This window comes from Acanthochromis polyacanthus, chromosome 23 (genome assembly GCF_021347895.1).
Source record: "Acanthochromis polyacanthus isolate Apoly-LR-REF ecotype Palm Island chromosome 23, KAUST_Apoly_ChrSc, whole genome shotgun sequence".
Classification (NCBI taxonomy): domain Eukaryota; kingdom Metazoa; phylum Chordata; class Actinopteri; family Pomacentridae; genus Acanthochromis; species Acanthochromis polyacanthus.
In genome coordinates, this window is record NC_067135.1 from 12,725,929 (window position 1) to 12,744,812 (window position 18,884).

Genomic DNA, 18,884 nt, shown 5'->3' on the forward strand with positions numbered 1-18,884 from the left:
ACTGTGAGCAGGTGTGTATCATGTTTGTAGGTCCTTGACGCAGTGAGTGGATGGACAGTGTTGATTTGTGGTCGAAGCAGTGAAGCTGTTCTGTAGTCAGAAACCTGGAAGTCACAACTCTGCTGATCATTTTACTGAGTCTCTCTGTTGTTTTGTTTGTAATTCTGTGCACTTTCACAGGCTATTTCCTTCTCATTTAAATCTGTTCATTAATATACTTGAGGTAGAGACACAACATGAAGTCAAAACAACAATGAAATCAAGTGTGAACACTTATTGTAGTTTTCAAAGCGACTCGTGCTGTTTCATCTGCTCGCTGTGCAGGTGAAACTGGTTCAGTTGTCAGCAGATGACCAATCATAAAGATGTGTGAAGAATTAATACATATATTTTATTTTGTGCTTTTTCATCAATTTTAACTATTGGTCGGAGTTTAAATCTCCAGAAAGCTCAACTTTGTCAATTTCCTAGTGAGTCCTGAAAATAAACGTGTAAAATACAAACATTTAATGGTGGCTGTTGTCTGAGGCAATTACATTGTTTGTGAATTTATGAATGCAGAAACTAGAGCACCCACAGTTTTATACATCAGGTTGCAGCCCGATGAACTCCTCAACTGCTTTATTTCATGGGAACAGCTTTGTTTATTAAGGTTTCATTCTCTCAAGTAACAAAAGACGGTTTTGTTCATAAAAAAAATCAGACTTGACAGGAATTTATTATTATTATTAAGTAATTAATTAACGCCAACTTCTGATATGTATATGCATCTATAAATAACAGGGCTCTCTGCCTTTTAGCACCGAAGCGACAACAGAACATTGTGTACATGCGGGATTTCCGAGGAGCCATGAAAGCAGCATTTTCCCCGCATCAACCTGCTCAGCAGCTTCCGTCTACTAGCTGCTCGTTTGTCCGCCGCACAGGTGTGTGTTCGCTCGTCCTTTTGTGTCACACACCGAAACCTCCAGATGAGAAACTAAAAGCCCAGTGACTGGAATATTTCCTCGGACAGGACTGGACTGTATCTGGCCACCGTGGAACGAGAAAGAAGGCAAAGCTAGCGGGTCTTATCGTCACCATGTTAGCCGGAGCACGACAGGTGCACCGCGGCAACGAGATTTGAGACGTTAGCCGCATCCTGAGAGATACTGACCGCCTTTCCAGCTCTGGGAATCTGTGTTTCAGCTCCACACAAACCCAGCTTATATATGTTGCTAACACAATCAAGGTAAGAAGCCTGTTTTGTCATATTTTTCTTTAGCTCATCACTGCTCCAGCAACTCAGCCAGTGGGGGGAGATTAGTGTAGCAAGTGCGGACAAGTTAGCTAATTGTCGGTTGACCGTTAACGGACAGTTGGTGCAGCCATCAGCGACAGCTAGTTGCTACATCCACGGCATTCAGAGCCGCTTTAAAGGCCTCTGTGACAGGTGGAGGGCTAGAAACACCGCCCACTATCACTCTAGTCCCATGTAAACAGCACAGAGCCGCTTATCTGGAGGTCACAGCATTTGAACAGAGCACAGAGGCTGTTTTCAACAAGTTTTCAACAGCGTAGTGTGTTTGGAAGTTTGTCATGAGGCCACAGTGTCTTTTACTTTCATTTCTAACCGTTGTTGAATCATATGTAGGAAGAAGGAAGTGACACAGAGCTCAGTGGAGGGAATCAGTGCTCAGCTACACATGATATAGTTTTGTTTATATTCATAATTTCCTCAAGTAGTATCTGTTTTGTCCATAAATTCTTGGTAAACTGGCAAAAACCAAAGGGTGATGGAGTGATGTATTCAAATAGTCTGGTTTAGCTTATTATCAGTTCTAAAATCCAACAGCAGTCCGTTTTCTGTTGCATTTGAAAGGAAATATTAACATTTGAGGGATGAGGGCGAGGAGTTTTTTGACATTTTTGCTTGAAAAATGCCTGAAACAGTTAATCAGTTCACTAGAAGTACCGGCTCCGTCAAATATCTAATCAATTAATCCACTGAGATTTTAATGGTGTAAATGAAGACTGCTGAAACTATTAAGTCAGTTAATCTTTCAGTCGCATAACAGAAATAACAACTATCATAATTAAGCATTTCAGTCCCTCAACAAGCACCAATGCCAAACATTTACTGTTTCCAGTGAGGGTTTGGTGCATTTCTATTTGACATTACAATAAGATCTCAGTGTTTTGGACCAGGATTTGAGGGTGTAATTTCAGTCTCTAGAAAATTGTAAGGATTTCTATTTATTTATTTTTACAGATTTTGCAGTCTGAATATTTAATCAACCAGTAAATTCTAAAGTAAATGGTGATTAAATGTTTTTAAAAATTATTCTGGCTACTTTCTTGTTTTGTTGGACCATGACTTCTTCAATAAATCAAAATTGTTGTCCACGGACATTTTAATAATCTTTCTTTTTTATTTGTTTCAGCAGCCTGACCTCCAAAAAAGGCAAACTTCTACATCAGGAAACCAGCACTCTCTCTTCATCATCTTCTCTCTTATCCCTACCAATCGATCCTTTTCTTCCACATCTGTCACCACTCATCTTTCTCATCACTTTTTCATTTTGCCCCCCATCCACCCGTCTCCGCCTCATCTCTCTGGCCTCACAGACTGAGTATCAACATGGCCTCTGCCCCCTCAGAGCAGTCCAGTGTCCTACAAGAGGAGCTCACTTGCCCGGTGTGCCTGGACTTGTACCGTGACCCCCACTTACTTCCTTGTGGACACAACTTCTGTAAGACCTGCCTCGATCGTCTAAAGCGACAAGCAGACCGAGGTCGCTTCCGCTGTCCAGAGTGCCGCGACAGTCATCGGTGTAGCACAAACTTTCAGAAGAACTTTAAACTAGCCAATATTGCTGATGACTACCGTCACAGGCGCAGAGCTACAACTGCAGCCGCTACATCTTTAAAATCCAGGGAACTGTTGTCTTCTGTGGCAGCACAGTCAGCCAGGAGCGTGTTTGCTGTTCCGTGTGATTACTGCCCTTCAGTCGCCACCGAGGCCTCAGGCGTCAGCGCTGCTTCGGACGGACCCTCCTCTGCTTCTGTTTCTCAGGAAGGAAGTGCCAAGCAGGAAGCTGCCGCTGCGTCGATGTTTGCTGTGAAGACGTGCTTGAAGTGCGAGGTGTCGATGTGTCAGGAGCACGTAAAGCCGCATCTGGAGCTGCCAGCGTTCCGCGAGCATCCTCTCACAGAACCGATGAATGACTTCTGGAAGAGGAAGTGCCCAGATCATGATGAGATATTCAGGTAGGACGCATGTTTTAGATTGTAGGTGTTCTTGAAAAGTCTGAGAGTGCTTGTCTCTGTGCTACAAGTTCAGGCATTATTATGGTGATCAAGCAGCCATTAGTTTGGACGTAACTCACACACCATTCTGAGTCGGTGTCGGTTAGCTGATGCCTTTGAACAAATGTGTGATGTATACTAGAGATGCATGACGTTTTCTCACCATGGTTAGATTCAGGTACCGCATCTTAGGGTACTTGTTTATGCTGGTTCAACCCACATTTGAAGTCTGTTCAACACACTGCAGATACGTGTTTGTGTTCAGGGTTGTAACTAAATATTCCTCGTTAACTGTTCCAGGTTTTCCTGAACATTTCTGCCCCCATCTCCCCAAAATAACTTGTGACCCCTTCTTTCCCCAGAGGTTGTTGAAGCGTGCAAACATTGTGTGCAGATGAGCTCGAACGCTACGAGGCCTGTCCAAACACTGGCACTATCGCCAACACAAAAGAACACAACAGCCTAACAACCCTATTATTAATAGTAATTTAATAAGGGCTAGTAGCAGAATACGTCAGTCAGACTGATCTCCGTGTGTAAACTGTACTCAGTAAACAGATGGTATGTAGGAGCAGCAGGACTCACAGGTGATGTTTGTGTGCATATACAAAGCAGCGTTTTACTGTTTTTATCATTTGGAACAAATACAGCTAAAGGAAGTTGTTTCTAGTGATGTTTAAATTTGATTTTATTTTTAGAAATCAACTTGCAACCCTCCCATTGACCGTATAGAAATCTATAGTAGTAAGCCTACTTCTTACTAGATGTGTTACCTACACAGTTAGGAGCAAATAATAAATCTTTAATGGCTTGGACAAAAAAAAAAAAAAAAGCTTGTCTCAATGGCAAGTTTAATACAGTACAATGTTCCTGTTATAAATTATGGTCCCACTTGGGATAAAACAGACGGTAAAGCGGTGTGTGTTTTAGGTTATGGATCAGCCCCTTTCAAAAGACCCAGATGGTGACGGCCAAAATCCAAATTCAAGGCTTCAAGCGGTAGTCCACAAACCAACGTGTGAACCACAGTGGCTTCATCCATCTTTATATGCACTCTGTAGTTTCAAGAAAATTGTTTTGGGTTGCAATTCCAGGTACTACTGCATGGATGACAAGATGTGTGTGTGCAACGCTTGCACCATAGAGGGATTACACTCGGGACACACAATCAAGACCCTGAAGAACACAATGAAAGATCTCAAGGTACACTTTCCATGACCAAAGGGGTTTCTGCTCAGTTGGTGTGATTGTCATATTATGGGTTAGAATAGCTGTGTTTTATGTCGAAGTTAGTTTTATAGAAACAAGCTTCCAAATGTAAGACGCTGAAGTTCAGAAATAAGCATGCTGGCCGGCTTTTCCACTCAGCTTAACCTCCTTTTCATGTGTTGCCTCAGATGTAGTCCAGTGATGAATCTGGAATCCCGATGAATGAATCCTGCCAGTTCCTGGCTCAGTGTGAATGAATGAAGGCAGTCATGTGATTTTGAGGGCTTTCTATAGGGGAGTTCAAGTCACTTCCTCTTCTTTCATTCTTCTGAACAGAGTGACAAAGAGATGCTTCCAGTTCTTTACTGTGGCTATTTGGTCCTCAAGGGAAAATATCTATTTCACCAACAAGGCAGTCGACTATTAAATCTGTGTTTTTTGTTGTTTATAGCCAGATGGACTGTATGTAGTAATGAAAGATCCTTCACACGAGTGTTGATCCCTCCTGAAACGTCACAGGCAGTTTCTTCATATTTTCACATTTATTTACCTATTTTTTTTTTAACAGATTTATCTTTTATTATGGCACTCCTATGATTCCATAAGTTATGATATACCTACTGCCCTTTGGATTTGGGTCACGTTTGCCCCGTGTTGCTCATCAAAGGGTTACACTGGGAGCGGGATAAAAAGCAACAGCGCTAAATGAGTGTTTGTCGCTCATTCCTAATTCCCTTTAAACATTTAAAATGTAGAATTCTGTCGCTCCATCGTCTCCATTTACCACTTGCCTCCTCTTGTTTCCAGGAAACGCTGGATAAACAGATGTACAGGGTAGAGAGGAAGCACAGCATGGCAGAGAAGAAACTCCAAGAGCAGAAGGAGAAGGAAAGACAGAACAAGGTAACACTGCCAAATTCAGACCAGTTTTCATTTCACTTGTTTTACATTTTAATGTTTTTTGATCGCAGTCTATGATACATTGTGAGCATTTCAGAAAACACTGACAGACAGGATACTTCGATAAGATAAGCCTTTATTAATCCCACAGTGGGGAAATTTGCAGCAAGCAATACTTTGCTTTTTAAAATGACAGTATGTTATTCAGCATAGTGTAACATCAGTAGCATTTTACACACACAATTGAAAGAATTTTACTTAATATGTAGTTATTTTACTATTTTAGTTTTTCCAGTTCGAGATGGGAAACGTGTTGGCTGCTGCAGCTGAGGATTAATATTCTAACTATCACTGCTAAATGTGTCGGTTCATGGGCTCATTGTGTCTGTAAAACACCAAAAGACTAAAAAAAAAAAACTGAATAATTCCAGTTTTGCCTGAAAAATGACCAAATTAGTTCCCAATTGTTGTTCTGTCAATTGATTATTCATTGGAGCTCACATGTTAAACCTGCTGAGTGCCAGATTTACGGCTAATTTGTAGTTTGTGCTTCAACACAATGTCTGTGCGAGGAAACAAGAAAGAAAAAGTCAGGTATCCACGTTTTGAAGTATAATAAACTTTCACCTCGTAGAACTGTATTCTATAAAATACAAATTGCGCATCCTTCAAAGATTTTCATTAATTACATGCTTCTGTTGTGGTATTAAAATCTTTTTTTACATGTTTTTTTTAATGTCTGTTATTTGCGCATCATGGACAAGAGCATAAAGATGCTCTGAATTAGTGTCAAAAAAATCATTTGTGACCTTTGTTTAACTTGCAAAACATATTGTACAAACACTGCTGCTTTAAACAAAGTCACCCGAAATACTGAAGTCAGACGAGCACGACTTGTTTTACCATTACTGGAATTATTTTAAGTCAAAAAATATTAAAATTACATGCACATATTCAAAAGCTATTGATGAATTTCCTTCATATTTCACACTACTGTGCCCTTCCCTCCTAAAACAAATCCACTGCCCTCCTTTCTCTGTCTTCCTCCTCTCATGTAGAAGTTCATGGATGACTCTGAGCAGTGCCTGACCCGACTCGGTGAGGAGATGAAGGCCAAAGTCCTCCGCTTCATCCTCCGACTGCGAGAATGTACGCGCACTCACTGCGACACCAACGGACCGGCGATCCAGAAGAACATCTCCAGGATCTGTCAGGACCAGGCCCGACTCCAGGAGGTCCGCTGCGGCATCGAGAGCCTCATGCAGGAGAACGACCCTTTCCGCTTCATCGAGGTGCGATGCTCTCATCACACAGAGATGAATGTAACAGTTTGAGACTTCCACTGGAGTTTGTCATGTCAGAAATGTAGGATTAGTGTGTCAGCTTTATGTTTGTAACACAAGTACATTGCAAAGTGCAATTTATAGCAGATGTTTTTACATATGGTTCCTTCAATCTTGCCCTTTGTGCACACAGTGTTTTTGTAGTAGTAGTTTATTTTTATGACTTCAGTTCGCCTGTTTTTGGTTCAAACATCTGTTTGTTTGTTTTTTTGTCCCATTTTTAGGCTTACAAGACAACAGGAAAACAGTAAGTTGTGCTTTTGGATTTCTTCAGTTATTTTCATCATCATTTCTCACTTGACTTCTTCATGATTTTGTCTATCTAATGTCTGAAAAGAGTTTAGAATGCTCATTAAAATGTCCTACAGCTCATCGTGATCAGTTTTGATATCATATTTCACAGACAAAGTATCACATTTTACATTTAAGAGGTTGTGTTGGCTAATTTTTTGCTTTAAAATTCCAAAAGTTTTTAAAAAATGTTGCCAGTGAGTTTTTTGTTGCTTGACTAGTCACCCAAATGATCAATTACTGAAACTTTGGATGTCATAGAATATGATTTGTAAAAAAGAGTCTGTAAAAAATGGTAAATGTTAAAATCCAGACTTTCTTCATTTTTGTGTTGTATGTTTTAGGTGCCGCAGGCAGCTAAGGAAAAACATGTTCTACCCAGAGTACGTTGACATGGAGACGGAGGTTCTTGGAGTGATGATGGAGGAGGAAATGAGAAAGTTCCTGGATGAGGAACTGCCGTGTCACATTGGTGCTGCCATTAACTCCCTCTGTGAGACATTTTTGACGTTTTATTTTTGTCGTTCTGTCAAAAATACCGAGCGATATTCTGTCTGGGCTGATTGACTTGAAATTGACTAAAACACCAGAGTTCCAGAGCTCAACAAACTGCCTTTTTTTTCTGTCCACTCTTCAGGTCACCTTCCAGACCTTGAGGAGGAGGAGGAGCAGGAGGATAACGAGGAAGAGGCTGGGGAGGAGGAAGAGGACGACGACGACGACGACCTCGATGACAGCAGCGAGGAGGAAATGAGAAGCGAGGGGGAGGAGGAGGACGAAGAGGAGGAAGACGAGGAAATCAACGATCAGGATGAGCTGGCTGACGATCTCTACAGCCCCGGGGAGGAGGAGGAGGAGGAGGAGGATGAGGAAGAAGAAGAAGAGGTGGAGGATGGAGAGGAGGAGGACGAAGAGGACCGAGGGGTTTAACCAAGGATGTGATTTATATACATATATTTTTACACCTAACAAAGCACTGCAGATTTGATCCTGAACTGTAGGTGAGTGCAGCAGATGTTGAAGTTCTGCGCTCAGCTTCTCTTTGAATGTCTCCTGTATAGAAAAGGACCCGAGCTGCTGCCACATTTTGCCTCAATATTCGGACAGACAGTGCTTTGATTCAGCAGGACTTCAAACTAACTGCAACAATGTGAATCTCACGCTAAACCTGCGTTGCATAATTAAGGTGCTTCTTATTAGAAGGCATTTGCTGTATACAGTACGCACACACACAAACGTGAATGTATAAAGACAAAATGTGGCTGGAAGGATTCAAACTCAATTTGGCCAAACCTTTGCATGACTGTGATGCTGGATTTTCTACCGCTTTGCTAAAAATCTGACCAAAATGTGATGAATTTGCCTTCGAAACATTGATAGATTTGATCTAATTTTTCTCCCGAGAACTTTCTCCCGAGGTTTTGATACAACAACTTGTGCAGAGACAAAGGTCGGTCCTTCTATTTACCACGCATCGATGAGAAAAGTTTGAATTCCTTGAGTTTCCCAGTTTTCCATCACCACAGAAAGCCTTTTGAAGAGTCGACTCGAGAGCCAGGCCAGCTAGAAGACAGAAAGCTGAGCAAAATACTCCAGACCAGCAACAACCCACTGCAACAAGTCCTATGTGTGGGGTTGTGATTGTTTCATGCAAGAGTTAAGCATTGCAAGCCAAAGAGAAAGGGGGTGTGTGAGAGTGTGTGTGCGCATGGATACATTGAAAAATTTGCTTGGCATGATGTTACTAAAAGAAATGCAGTGCATTAACAACTGTTTACATAGGCTGCAGAATGACTTTGCTTTTCATAGTTATGCTTTAAAAGCAGTTAATGCGTTGTTTAAAACATGTCAAATGTTCCTATGCACAGTTCAGACATTACTCTGAAAATATCAGGAGATGTGGGGTTTTGCACTTTACTACAAAAATGCTATGTTAGGCCTGAAATATTTGAATGTTCAAAGTAGATTTTCATTTTTATATGAGTGATTTTGTGAGGGGCCAAACTGATTAAATGGGAACTACATCATAATTAATAAAGGTTGTTGAATGTGCACAGTAATCAAGTTGTTGGCTCTTTTGAAATATGAACTAGGGTAAGGTTTGAGTTTGGTTTGACTGCTCTGCTGTCCTTTACTTTGAAACAGGATTTTTCAACTCGTTTGCTTCTGAAAATTCAGTCCTGTCATCAGAACACGTCTAATGTCTGAAATGTCAACAGGAAACAATCTGTTAACTATTTCAGTTTACCATAAATTGGAGACAAGGTGCAAATTTTCACCTCTTTTAATTAGATAGATCAAACATCAGAAAAATAACTACACTGTAGTTCACTGTATTTCCTCTGTGATGAAATGCACTGAACTAATTTGGATATATTTAAGTGAGACTCTACAATATTATTTGACACAAATCTATCTAAATCAAAATTTTACTCATTTTTTTTCTCCAAACATTTACTGGACTGATTTAAATATTAAAATCACTCTTTTCTAATCCTCTGCTGTACATTCAAACCTGAGACCTTAAATGGAAACACACAAGTATCTGAAGGAACTTCTGCAGAGTTCTGGTTACAGGAGTCCTACGAGGACGAGCCGGTCCACCTGATGCCGGCCAGTCACTGCGGTTCAAAGCTAACACCGACTGTGGACTTCTACTGGACCACATGGAGGCCTTCAAACCGGACCAACAAGTTCACCGACTCTTCGACTCGTGGGTCTGAGGATGCCGCTGAGCCTCGGCCCGGCCGGCCGCCTGTCTGCGAGTGTTTGAGTGGTGAGAGAGGTTTGTAGATGCATGTGAGCGTGCCTGTGGTGAAACAGCAGCTTTTGACTCAGTAACGCTGGTAAAAACCAAGAGCTCCTTTATTTGTGACTTCCACTAAAAAAAAAATGCTGAAAATAATTTTGCCAGGGTTCTGACTGATAACAGATTATTAAATAATGAAAATAATAGTTTAAATGTTCCTTTAAACAATCCTTTTAGGTCTACATTTTCTTTACACTGACTTCTTGGTATATGTAAAAGTATTTTGGGTGGAATATACCAATAAGCCCAATGTTCAAGGGTTCTTCTGGGAATATACCATGAAACCAACCTTTTAGGTAAATGTTCTAGGATGTTGGGTAGAATATACCATCAGATAAACCTTTAAGGTCTACACTGGAAGATTTTTGAGTAGAATATTACTCCAAACCATTCTTTAGGTCTACATTTAAGGGGGAATACTCCTTTATACTAAGATTTTTAGGTGGAATATTCCTTTTAACCAGCCCCTCAGGTCTGTGAGGATTTTGGATGGAATACTCCTCACCAACATTTTAGGTGCATGTCCAGGGATTCTTGGTGGAATGTTCCTTTAAGGTGAGGACCTTGTAGGTGGAATACTTCCTGAAGCCAAACCTTTTAGGTCAACATTCAAAGATTTAAGGTGGAATATTCCTTTAAACCAACCTAAATTTCATGTTTTGATCATTATCAAGTGAGAAACCTCAATCCAGACTCCTCATAATGACGTTTGAGATTTATGCAGCTGTTATTTGTTTAGTCCAGACTAAATGACAGAAATCCACAACTGTAATTTGATTTCGGGACTCGGTTAAATGTCAAAACAGTCCATGTGACTCGAGGAACTCAACAGCTTTACAAACTCTAACATTAAACTCTCCACAAGGATCCAAAATAAGTTGGACTTCTACATGAGAGCTTTAATTATTCTTTATCTACTTCCTGAAAAGTTCGGTCAATAAAAAAGAAAAAAAAACAAATTTCAGCTGAACTGAAGACAGACTTTGTGATTTTTCTGCACACTTTGTTGTAAACTTATTCTTTCAAATAAATAGCCTATCACCCCTGTAAACCAGTGTTTGTCCTGTTTTTGTGTCACTGCTTGGCAACTCTCGACAGCAGGTCGTAATGTTTTTTGAGCAACACACCATACTATGACGTTTTTACAATGATGGTTCTACTATGGAACCAGTTTGACATGTTCAGGCGTTCTATGTGTGAAAACTCAGAGATTTCAGGTATCAGAAGATGGTTTTCAACTTTCTTTGTTAACTTTCTGCTTCAACTTTAAACTAAATTTCCTTCACTAACCCAGCCCTCTGGACTTCCAGTAAGCTGTGTTCCTATTGGCTGTCCAGGTGGCTGCTTGGTGTTATCAGGAACACCTGAGCAGCTCAGTGTCTTCCTTTATTTGTCTGCAGTCAAACATTTCCTCTGCTTCTCTTCCTAAACCGGGTTTGGTTCTGTTGCTTTAGTTTGTTCTTTAGGCGTTGGCTTGCAGCTTCCAGCAGTAAAATCATCTTTAATGTGTTTCTTGGAGTGTTTTAGGGCTTTGTACTGGATAGTTGTCTTGGTAAATGTGGTTCTTTAGCCACAGTTAGCACATGGTGCTAATGTGTGCAGTGATTAGTGGATTTGGTGCAGCTGAGTTGTCTTTATCTTGGCTGTAGTGAGTCTTCAGAGGTTTTTGGTCAGACACATTCTGTATTCTTGTTTGTGAAACAACGTTGGTTTTCCAGAAGGTAAGAGTTCCTGTCCTGATTCTGTTTAAAGAGCTTCTCTGGTAAGCTGCAGGAGACTTTAGTGTTTGGGTTGTGCTAGTTTGGTTTTTGTACAGTTTCATTTGGATGACTATTTTGAGGCCCCTCCATGTGGTTAGTGAGTTTTTCTGGAACAGTTCTACAAAGCAACCTGCAGCAGAGACTTTGAGAGTTTTTAGGAAGTTCTGGAGACCAGACTTTAGAGCAGCACAAACATTTGTCAGCAGTTTGAGCAGGAGAAGGTGAGCTTCAGAGTAGAAATGAGAAGGAAACCTTCTTGGCTTATGTGGTGAGGTCCTGTACCAAGAGTTTGAGCAGGTTGTGAAGAGTTTGTAGTTCTTTGGTCTGAAAGCACCAGAAGAGTCGACTCATTAAAGGAGAAAACGGGAGATATTGTTGGTTCTTCTGTTCTGCAGTTTCCACTTTCCTTAGACTGAATATCAAGTTTATATTTTAAATGATTTACTGTGTGAGCCCAAGAAGACTTCAATAAACTTCCTCCATCCCCTTGACAGCATATTTTATGACCATGTTAAATCTTCTTTAAATGTTTTTGAGTTTGAATCATAGTTTTAACAGTTTTTTTCTCTTTGCTTGTTTAGTTTTATCTGTGTGAAAGGTGCTGAACAAATAAAATTGAATTGATAAACTGAATAACTGACTAACTCATGATTGTGACAACAGAAGTATTTTCATTGTGATTTAAGAGTTTGTTTCAATTTTAAGGTTGGAGTTAAAATCTTGACAGAACATTAAAGAAATAAACTAGATTTTTTTTTTTAAAGCAAAGGAAAAAACATTTAATACAATATAACTTTTACTAAGAAAATTAAACATTAAATACAATTAAATTACATTAAACAGAAAACATATTTAAATAATTAAACTGAAGATACAAAACATGTGATTATGAAATTAAACATTTCAAACAAAAATATTAAATATTGAAGATGAAATATAGATAATTAAACATTTAAAAATACAATTAAACAAGAAAAATATTAAACATTAAAAAAGTACAAAACATTTAACTAGAGTAGTAAACCTTTAAAAAATTTAATCTTAAAAATTTAATAAACCTTAAATAGGAATTAAAAAATAAAATTAAGCATTTAAAAATAAAATTAAACATTAAAAGGTAGTAAAACATTTCAAAAGAAAAACCTTAAAGATTTAATCTAAAAAATAAACATCGGGAAAGAAAAGGAAGTTTTTAAAAATGAGCTGATAAAACATTTGAAAAAACAAACATTAAAAAGACAGACCATTTGAAAATCAAATCAGACATTAGAAAAGAAGAAAAGGTGAGAAAAGAGCAAAACTAAACATTTGAGAAGAATCAAACTAAAGACAAAACATTTGAAAAGACACCAGTTAGACTTTAGAAGATCAAATTAAACAAGAGAGACAATAAAACGATCAAGAAGAGCAAAAACAGATAAAGGTCTTAAAGCGTTTTCTAGTCTGGAATGAAAACATCAAGTTGTTTCTTCAAACATTTCCTCTTTTTATGTTGTTGGTTTGATTGTGGACAGATTTACTAAGAGCTCATTTCAGAAAACTGCTTTCCAGATAAAGTCTACTAGTAGTTGAAGGCATCGATCAAACTAATGTTACCTTCTGATCTCCACAAACTTTACTGTTCAGTGAAGAGAATCAAAGTTTGTTAAGGATTTCTAAAGAACCCAAAGGTGAAGGTCTGAGAAGAACTCTGATCGATGGTCTAAATGTGAAATCAAGACTCATGGTCATAAGTTTTAAGGCTTCCGTTAACCAGAAAGTTCAAACTAACAGAAAGTACTGAGAAACTTCTAAACCTTCAGCCCTCAGACTGTCTCAAAGTTCAAACTAACAGCCATCTACTCAGGAACTTCTTAAATTTCAGTGCTTGGACTGTCTCAAAGTTCAAACTAACAGAGATATACTGTGGGACTTAGAAAATTTCAGCCCTCAGACTGTGTGAAAGCTCAGGTCCTGAGGACTTAGGAGGTCTGGAGGCTTTGGAAAGTCTTGGATTTGAGGGTTCAACCTCCAGCACAAAGGCTGAAGTCCAACCCCCTGAGAAAAACGGTTGAGACGAGACTCGAGTTTAAAAAAAAACTCGAAAACGACAGAAAATCGATGATAAATGCGCAAAAAAAAGAAGAATTAGTATCTGAGCAAGTAGCTCAGGGGGTAAGAAGAGAGACTACCAAGTGGAAGGTAGTAGGATCAAGACTGACTGCTGGCAGTTTTCTTTCTTTGTCTTCTCTAAGTTTTTCAGAAAATTTAAGAAGGGTCTGGTCTTGAACCAGCAACCTGCAGCTCCATAGGCAAATTCTTAACTTACTGAGCTGCAGATCAGATAAAAAAATATAAATTCGTCGCCCCTTTGACATCGTAGTTTCCAAGTGACCACATGGGTGGAGTTAAGGCTGGGTCAGGGTGGAGTCAGGGCGGAGAGTGGGAGGGGAGGTGGGTGGCGGCCTCCCCCCTCTACCCCCCACCTTCCCCCACCGCCCCCCTCTACTCCCCACCACACCTTCCCCGCCCGTCGAGTTTTTCGAAAATCCGAGTCTCAATGGGTTTCCTGAGTTTCTTGAGTTTTGACGAGGTCGAAGGCAGAAGAATTTGTCATGAAGAGGTGTTGAAGTCGGCGAGGATGGAGTGACTTTTAACAGCGACTAGAAGGAAGATGACTAGAAGAGCAGGTCTTTAACCAGCATCCATAAAATCCATGGAGTCGGCTCCAGAGAAATGAAGGGAGGTCAACTTTTGTCAGCCTCCATCCAGATGTTCAACTTGATATCTTTACTTTGAGATTTTTAGCACCATAAACCTTTAGTATCACACTTTATTATCATTTTTTAGGACTTTAATGGAATCCACCAGCAGATTTAGTTTTTGTTGACAAACTTTATTCTTATCGTCGTGGGACTGCAGGATTTAAAATTGTTTCTTCTATTTGATCTCATGTTTACTAGTTTTAGTGGAGAAAGTTATTTTAGTTGTCGATTAGTCTCTTAAAAACCAAATAAAAATTGGATTAAGAGGTTTAAATGTCCTACTTTGTCATATTTTTAAATATGACAAAAAAAATATAAAAATAAAGCGTCTTGAGACAATTTGACCTATAATTGGCGTTGTATTAATAAAATTTAATTTAAATTGTACGTATCTTGTAATGTTGGAGGAATTCAGCCATATACGTTGGAAAACACATTTTTTTTATTCGTTAATCTGTTGTTTTCTCCAGTAATTCATTTCTTGTTTTGGTTTATAAAATGTCAAACCCAAATATGAAGAGTTCATTTGCAAAAACAGGTAATTCCGTTTTACAAATTTTCAGAAAACTCATTTTTTTTATTATTTACATAAGGTAATAATAACACTAATAATTTATTTTTTCTCAATTTTGTCATGTATTTTTCTACCGAGTCAAATCTACTCAACTTCAATTTGATTGATATTATCTCAAGTAAACAATAAAAAAAGGTTTTCTGAAAATTTATCGAAACAGAGTTATCCGTTTTTGCAAATGAACTCTTCATATATTCAGTTTACCGTCATAAAAACCAAAAACATTTACATTCATGATGCAGGAATCAGGCAGTTTTTCACATTTTTATCTTAGTTTAGTCAGAAAGATAGTTGATAATGTGTGAATTGTTGCAGCTTGCGAGCCGTAGAAGGTTTTAATCTTTGGGGCCGAGTGTCGGAAAACATTTAGAAACCAACATCAACAAAACACTCAAAGATTTGAACATCATTAAAGGGAAATCCAACTTTTGCATGACAATGTCTAATTAAAGGACATTTATTTTCAACGTAAATGTTTGATATTCATCCTCTGGAGCTTCTCTTCACATTGTCTTCCATCTGGACTGGTTTGGTCGGGAGCATGTGCAACAAACGTGAAAAACTGCACTTTAACGTCAATGAATGACACTGAAGTTTAATCTCTACATAAATGAGACTGAGTCTGGATGTGCTGCTCTGTCATTAACTCCTAAGTTTAGGGAAAGTTCAAATAAAAGGACAGTTCAGATAAGACTTGAGAATGAGCTTATTTGGAACAAACATCTCAGACTTTCTGAGCTTCAGCACCTCTAGCAAGATATTTTAACAACAAGCAACTCAAGAGATCCAGAAGTTGGAGAGAGTTAGCTTTAGCTGAGCCAAAGAACATGTGGGACGCTAACCTAGCAAACATTTCAGACTTTTCTCTGTGAATTCTGAGAAATAATTTCCTATTTAATGACAGAGCTACACATCTTAACTCAGTCTCATTAAAACAGACTCTAATTCAGTGTCATCCATCCATATTTAAGCGCAGTTACCCAAAATGTTTGTTGCATGAGCTCCAACAAAACCTGTCCAGGTGGAAGGCCACTTTGACAAACAGGAAGTGGAAGATTCCAAGCAGATTTATAGAAGGGGGAACCGGACTGTACTAAGTGTGGTCGAGTATAGAGGGTTGTTTTGTGGGTTTTTAAGACTGATAATGATTATTAGTGAGCCATTTGGAGTACATATTCATTTGCAGTAAATGAAAGTATTTAAAATCTTGGAGTTAAACTTAGAAGAACACAAACTCTAACAGAAAACTTTGTTGATACGTTTTTGTTTTGTTTCCAGATGTTAAGTTAAAGGAGTTTTATTCGTGACATATAATCAATCAAATCACTCCAGAAGACGGAGTGACTACAGGTAGATAAAGGTTCAGAGCCAAAGTAGCGCCATTTATAAATTTATTTATTACCGTAAATCAGTAAATTAATACTGATAATCAGTAAATCAGTCAGCCTACAATGTATATCTCTTTCCTTTGACTTATTTGTACAATATACGATGTATATGATGGCGGTTTTTTAACCAAAGGCTATACTATGATGTTTTCTCAGAGACATACTATGCTAGTCTGTTTGTTCTGGCCCTGGGCCGCTGCATTCCTCCTCTGGTGTTTTCTGGATTGTACTCAGCTGCATGCCTTCGTCCACCCGGCCTCCGTTGACTCGTCCCGCCTGCTGTCTCTGGAGCTGAAGCTGGATTGGATCAGACCAAAGTACAGTCCAATCACGATGTCAGCTGCCTCTTAAAAGGCTTACTTCTTCTGAGGGGAAGCTGAGCTTCAGCAGAACTTTGGAGATGTGTTCCAGTGGTTGGTGGATGTGTGGGGAGATAGAGAGGGACCTTTGAATTGTTCAGAAAGGAAACGGGGAACCCATTGGTAGTTATAGTTTAGGGTGCTACTGTGGTGTAGTTTTGGGTTTTAAGAGGTGAACAGTCAGAGCTGTTTTTTTCACATTGATGATCTTTTACTTTTTTCCTGGTTGGAATGTCCATCAATGTCCACATGAAGTTAACTTTTAGTTCTGTTGATTCATTTGATTTTAACCTCCTCACATGTTGTGTTTTTGTAAACTTACTCTTTCAAATAAATACTCGTCTAACCCTCTGGAAACCAGCGTTTGTCCTGCTTTTGTGTTGCACCTCACCGACTTCAGACATCCGGGACAAAACAACATTTTGTGGACTAAAGGCTAAACTCTGATGTATTTAGAGTGACCTGCTATACTATAGGCTTTTTTAATTGACATGTTACTATGACATTTTTTTTGGTTTAGTTTTTTTTGGTTGTTTTTAGCAACATATAAGAATTTGAACCGTATTAAAAATTACTATGCTTTTACGTGTGCAATGAACTAATAATCTATGGCATTTTTTAGATGACATATTAGACTCTGATGTTTTCTTAAATGACATACTATTTTGACAATATACTGTACTGACATTTTTTGAACCACATATCATACATGAAAATTTTAGGCAACATCCTATTATTTTTGCGCTTTTTGAATCACATAATAATCTATGGGGTTTTTCTTGCTGACATGCTATACTATGAAATACAGTTCATACTATCTTATTCTGGAAAAGTATACTATACTTTGACATTTTCTGAACTCCATCCTATACTATGATGTTATACACAGAGTGCTTTGGTTACATGTTGATTTATAATCTAGATTTTTTTCTGTTTTGTTTTTTGACAGGATTACCACAGACCTGACCGTGAATACCACTGACACCCACCTGACAGAGACGCTGCCTAAGATCTCCAGGCTGCTCGGTCGTGGTCTTTCTGGTCCTGCTCCAGAACATCTTCATCAACTACGTGTTCTTTTGAAGAGGCCCTCAGATGCTGCAATCTCTGACCTTAACCCTTTGATGCACAACATGGGTCAAGAGATACCAACTCTCCATTGAATATGGGTTACTTCTGATCCATGTTGTGCATCAAAGGGTTAAGGAGGAACTGCTACTTTCACTCTGTAATGAGACGGCGGTTATTTTAAAGACTCAGCTCCTGGTGGCTTTGAGTGAAAACTTAACATCCATCAAAACGGAACTACAGACAGTTAAATCTGAGCTGTCGGTCAGTATTTCAAACATCAAGTCCTACCTGGGTGTCCTAAAGCATGCTGTGGGTGAAACGGAAACTTCACTCTCCACATTACCGACGACATCTTCACACTCCAAAGCAGAGCACCTGTCTGCTGAACAGAGAATAATAAACTGCTGAAACAGTTGGTCTGTCCTCTGTAAGTGAAAGTTAAACAGGAAGTGGTTCACTGAGGATGTCGTTCAGTCTCCTTCTTCACAACCAGATGAGGTTTTCCTTCTGTTGGCTTCACTCAGAAGATCCTCACAGTGAACATGAGACACCTGAGATGAAGACAGATGTCACAGCATCAGCATCAACAGCAGAGGTTAATTTTAAAGTATCTCTGGAAAGATTTCCTCTGTCATATTTATTTTCCAAGCACTGAAAGACAGAAAGGCCTGCAGTCACTTTAGCTTTAAAGGAGAGGATTTTATTATCCAGCTTATCTGTGCTGCAATTTAAATATAATAGCTGTAGCGTTCATCATTACTTTGGACACATTCTGGGAGGTTATTTTTCCAATCTACACTGCAGGAAAAGAGCATGTGAATCAGTCATTAAACAATGTTAACGACTACAGAGTAGATTTATTGTTTTCTCCAGTTTAACTTCAGAGACTCAGCAGATATTTAGGACGACTGACAACACAGAACCTTAGCCTTACTGTTTTAATCACATTTAGGTTTTCTAAAAACATTACATTAATGTGAACCAGCGTCTTCACTGACAGTTTTATTAACTAAATATACCACATTACACTAACACAACACCCTTCAGCTGTTTCCATGAAACACAATGCGAACATCATTAGCTTATGCTACGTTGGCTTTAATCAGGCTACGACTGAGCAGCTAGCTCGGTTAGCATCGCTAACATTA

General features: G+C 39.0%; 1 protein-coding gene across 2 annotated transcripts; it reads left to right on the forward strand.

The window, feature by feature from the left end:
* The first annotated feature begins 830 nt into the window (after nt 1–830).
* Nucleotides 831–9,091, forward strand: zgc:92594 (uncharacterized protein LOC436996 homolog). Of its 2 annotated transcripts, none has more exons than XM_022222345.2 (8): nt 831–1,231; nt 2,424–3,249; nt 4,383–4,491; nt 5,305–5,400; nt 6,456–6,689; nt 6,965–6,987; nt 7,376–7,524; nt 7,669–9,091. In XM_022222345.2, exons 2-8 carry the CDS (start codon nt 2,621–2,623, stop codon nt 7,959–7,961), a joined length of 1,533 nt encoding a protein of 510 aa, XP_022078037.1. In that variant the 5' UTR covers nt 831–1,231; nt 2,424–2,620; the 3' UTR covers nt 7,962–9,091. The 2 variants fall into 2 exon arrangements, with proteins under 2 accessions (XP_022078037.1, XP_022078038.1); XM_022222346.2 differs by having other exon boundaries at nt 2,427–3,249.
* Nucleotides 9,092–18,884: the final 9,793 nt, after the last annotated feature.

Excerpts from the sequence above, each read along its gene's own strand:
- zgc:92594 (XM_022222345.2), top strand. The coding sequence starts at position 2,621 with ATGGCCTCTGCCCCCTCAGAGCAGTCCAGTGTCCTACAAGAGGAGCTC. Across the intron at positions 3,250-4,382 it reads GATCATGATGAGATATTCAG|GTACTACTGCATGGATGACA; the intron begins GTAGGACGCATG and ends TTGCAATTCCAG. Across the intron at positions 6,690-6,964 it reads ACCCTTTCCGCTTCATCGAG|GCTTACAAGACAACAGGAAA; the intron begins GTGCGATGCTCT and ends TCCCATTTTTAG.